General features: G+C 42.2%; 1 protein-coding gene across 1 annotated transcript; it reads right to left on the reverse strand.

The window, feature by feature from the left end:
• Positions 1-375: 375 nt before the first annotated feature.
• Positions 376-1,594, reverse strand: LOC114445122 (vacuolar protein sorting-associated protein 37D-like). Its single transcript, XM_028420084.1, has 5 exons — positions 1,572-1,594; positions 1,404-1,530; positions 1,068-1,239; positions 917-990; positions 376-804 (listed from the first exon to the last, which is right to left on the reverse strand). Exons 1-5 carry the CDS (start codon positions 1,592-1,594, stop codon positions 376-378), a joined length of 825 nt encoding a protein of 274 aa, XP_028275885.1.
• Positions 1,595-3,619: the final 2,025 nt, after the last annotated feature.

Below are 3,619 nucleotides of genomic sequence, written 5' to 3' on the forward strand. Positions count from 1 at the left end.
GTCTCTGTGCACAGGTGACCTGAGATATTGAATGTCAGTGAGCAGTTCAAGTGCACTGCAGAGGAAACACTGATGTGTCACCAGCTGGTTCAGGTGAAACATGGGCGTCATTAGTGGTTCTATTGACAGCTTGCAGCTTGATCTGCAGTCATTGTTATGGAGTCTTTCTGATTACACTTTTTCACTTTTTTCAAACTTTATCAGCAAGTCGACCTGCAGGACTCACTGGTTAGGAAGGTCTTTAGCTGTTGTGGGAGCAGCCCCAGGAGGACTCTTATAAAGAACACATTAACAGGGATGACACATTCACTGACCTTCAGTACATTTCCAATGTTCATACCTTGAACAGAAACCTGTATCTTAGATAGATCTGTATCAGTGTTGTTGTTGCCTTCTGTGTCGCCCCTTCAGTGGCTGAAGACGGACAGGTCTCACAGGCCATCTGACACCTCTTCTGCCTGCCTGCAGGGGCTCTTCATCATCATCATCATCATCATCATTAGAACAAAACGCTGAAAGCTGCAGACGATGGGCAGCGTGTACCTGGAGGCCGAGTGGCAGCAGGAAAGGAGGCTGGAAGCAGGCGGGTAAGACGACGGCTGCGGTCAGACTGCAGAGCGGCTGGATGTGATCAGGAAAGCCCAGTGAGAGGAACTGAACCTGGCTGAGCGTTTGTTCGGTGACCGTCTCAGGGAGCTTCTTCAGCAGCACCGACCTGATGTGGTAGAGCCTCCGAGCACTGAGAGAGGAGTCCAAGAAATCTGGCAGGGCCACGTTTCCTCCTGCAAACTTCTGAAAGAGCAGCTGAAAAGAAGCCGCTGACCTGTTTGAGTCATCTTTAGCTCTATTGTACAGGAAAGATGGAAGTTTGTTTGGCATCACATGCATTATGGGAGCTTAAAAGAACATAGATTACCTCAAAGTCCTCCTCTGACTGATTGACCTTTTTAATGAGACTCCGCCGAGCATAGTGGATAGTGTGCTTTTCCACTAGAAATGAGATAGAAATATATTAATAGTTAATCAGATTTCAGCAAAATATTGCCCAACTATTGATCAAAACTCACCCAACTGTTCACGTTTAGCCTGGATGATGCTTTGGAGTTTTTCCAGCTCCTTGTACCTCACTGAAAGAAGCAGCTTTGTGTCTCTAAGTTTAGGCTTTTGAGACAGATTGGTTTTTGCCAGGGTTTGATTTGAAAGCAGCATCTTCTCTGCAGCTCGCTGCAGCTGTTGTAACTGTAAGTCAAAACAACCAATCTATCAATCAATGAAAAAATACTGAAAAATACTTTCAGCAGATTATTCCATATTATTTAAAAAGGTATTATTTCTAGTGGATAGATTACTTTAGGGGCCTAATTACTAATTCCTCTACCACAAATTATTGAATTGTCTCTGACCTTCTCGCTGCATGTGACGATATATTTTATCTGATCTTCGTCCTCCAGCAGCTCTCGCAGCTCTCTGGTCCTCCACACAGCGAGCTGAAGCTGCTCCGGTGCAGACATGCTGACCCTCCTCCTCCTCCTGCGCCTCTGGATGCTCCTCTCACCAGCTCAGCCTGTCACCTGTGGAGCTGCAGATGCTGCATTCACGGACTGTGGGAAATTACTGACATGCTGTCAATAAGGAGCAGGGTGACGTAGGTGATGATGTTTGACGATAGGGGTGGGCGATACTGAAGATTTCAGTATCGATCCGATACCAAGTAAATCCAGGGCCAGTATCGCCGATACCAATACCGATACCGATACTTTTACTTTGAAATTTCATGATCATAAATAATTATTTTTTTGCCTTCTTTTTTTGCCTTTAAATAGATTATCGTGATTAGCAGAATAATAATACACAAGAAACATTTGTTAAGTAAATCAAGCTGCAAACAAAAGTGCAGAACTGTAGAAGTTTGAAATTTTAACTTCACAATCATGTCAGCAATGCTCCTTGTGACAGCCATGGCTCTTTGTGAATCATGTAGGTGAAACAGCATGACTAAGATACTTTTATAAAAGTTTAACACCTACCTGCATGGAGCCTAAATATGAAGTATAAAGATCCTTCAACAGTTATCACCAAAGCATAATTATATTAATCACACTGAAATACATATCATTATATAAACTTATATAATTACATTATTAGATGTATTTTGGAATTCGAGAAAAACAAGATTTATTTCAGCTGGTGATATGACAGTTCAGTCATTCTGCTAAAACTGCATGTCTTATCACTGCACTCAGAAAGACACCATTAATTCATGCTGCAGATTACTCAATCTAAACCTTCACTTCTTTAAATCATCTACCTGGATCTTCATGAGTGTTGTGCAGTAAAGCCTTTGTCAGTGACCACTGTCTCTGGTTCATGTTTGGGGATCTGCCTCTTCCTCCTCCCTCTGTTTACTCTGCAGCTCCGCTTTGGGCTCTGCTGCTTTATGTTTGTGTAAATGAGTTGTGTTTCCACAGTGGCAGGTCGCTTTCCTGCACACCTCACAAGTAGCAGTTTGTTCTTCTCGTCTGTCGCTGTGAAATAACTCCAAACAGCGCTCCTCTTCCTCTCTGCTGTCTCCATGATGCTAGCCGTACTTTACAGCCAATCAGGAGCTCCGTCTGCTCCAGCAGAGTGGAGAAGGAGGGGGAGGGGCGGGGTGTGCCTGCGCACTGCGCAGAGAGAGAGAGGAGCGCTGTCTAGAAGAGAAACTTCCACAGAAATATCGATCTCATCACGCTAGTATCGAGTAATTACTGATCCCAACTTTGGTATCGATACTATCGATATTTAGATCGATTCGCCCACCCCTAGGTAGGACACGATTAGAAAACTTCCGAGAAAATAAACTAGCATAACGTAGTGGTTACGTTTTGTCTGGTAAGAAGGAAAAAGACCCAATGTTTTGTTTTCTGAGTTGTTTTTCGACCGCTTAAAACCAAAATTATATAAAATTAATATACCATGTATGTATATAATAAAACAGTTTAAACTGTAAATCGGCTAGCATCTCAAATAGGTGTTATATTGTGTGCTAGACCTGCTTAGCTACTATGCTAACTAGCTTTCCTGTCAACCGTGCTAACATTTTAGCTAGGTCGCTGTTCACAAATGTTCACCTGAAACACAACAGGCAGTGCAAGGACCTGTGTCCTTTTCTTGTGGGGAAATGTTCAGACAATTTGTGAGTTTCTGTGTTTTAATAACTCTTTTTAAGAACAACTTTCAGGTAGGTACCGCTCACCTGGTTTATGTGCACCCCTACCTGAGATTAGATGAGGTTAGCACATACTAGTTTAGTGTGTCTGAGCACTACTGGGAATTTAGACTTATCAATTATTACCTAAGCAGAGAATGTACTTCTTACTTGAGGGTTATCTTAAACCAATGGAAGAATCAAGCCCGCTATCAGCACTTTCTTCAACCACCTTTGACTTTATTCGGATAATTTGTCTGTATTTTAAAATGTCATTGCATAAATGTTTATGAAATGTTTCTTAAACTTCCAATCATGTATTGTGATTTTTATGTCACTAATAAAATCAAATAAACCTATATTTTTCTTCACAGACTGCCCTGTGAAGGAGTTGTTGACATCTTGTCTGGGGTTTCCTCACTCTGGCTCTGT

The sequence above is a fragment of the Parambassis ranga genome, chromosome 13 (assembly GCF_900634625.1).
Source record: "Parambassis ranga chromosome 13, fParRan2.1, whole genome shotgun sequence".
In the NCBI taxonomy this organism is placed as follows: Eukaryota; Metazoa; Chordata; class Actinopteri; family Ambassidae; genus Parambassis; species Parambassis ranga.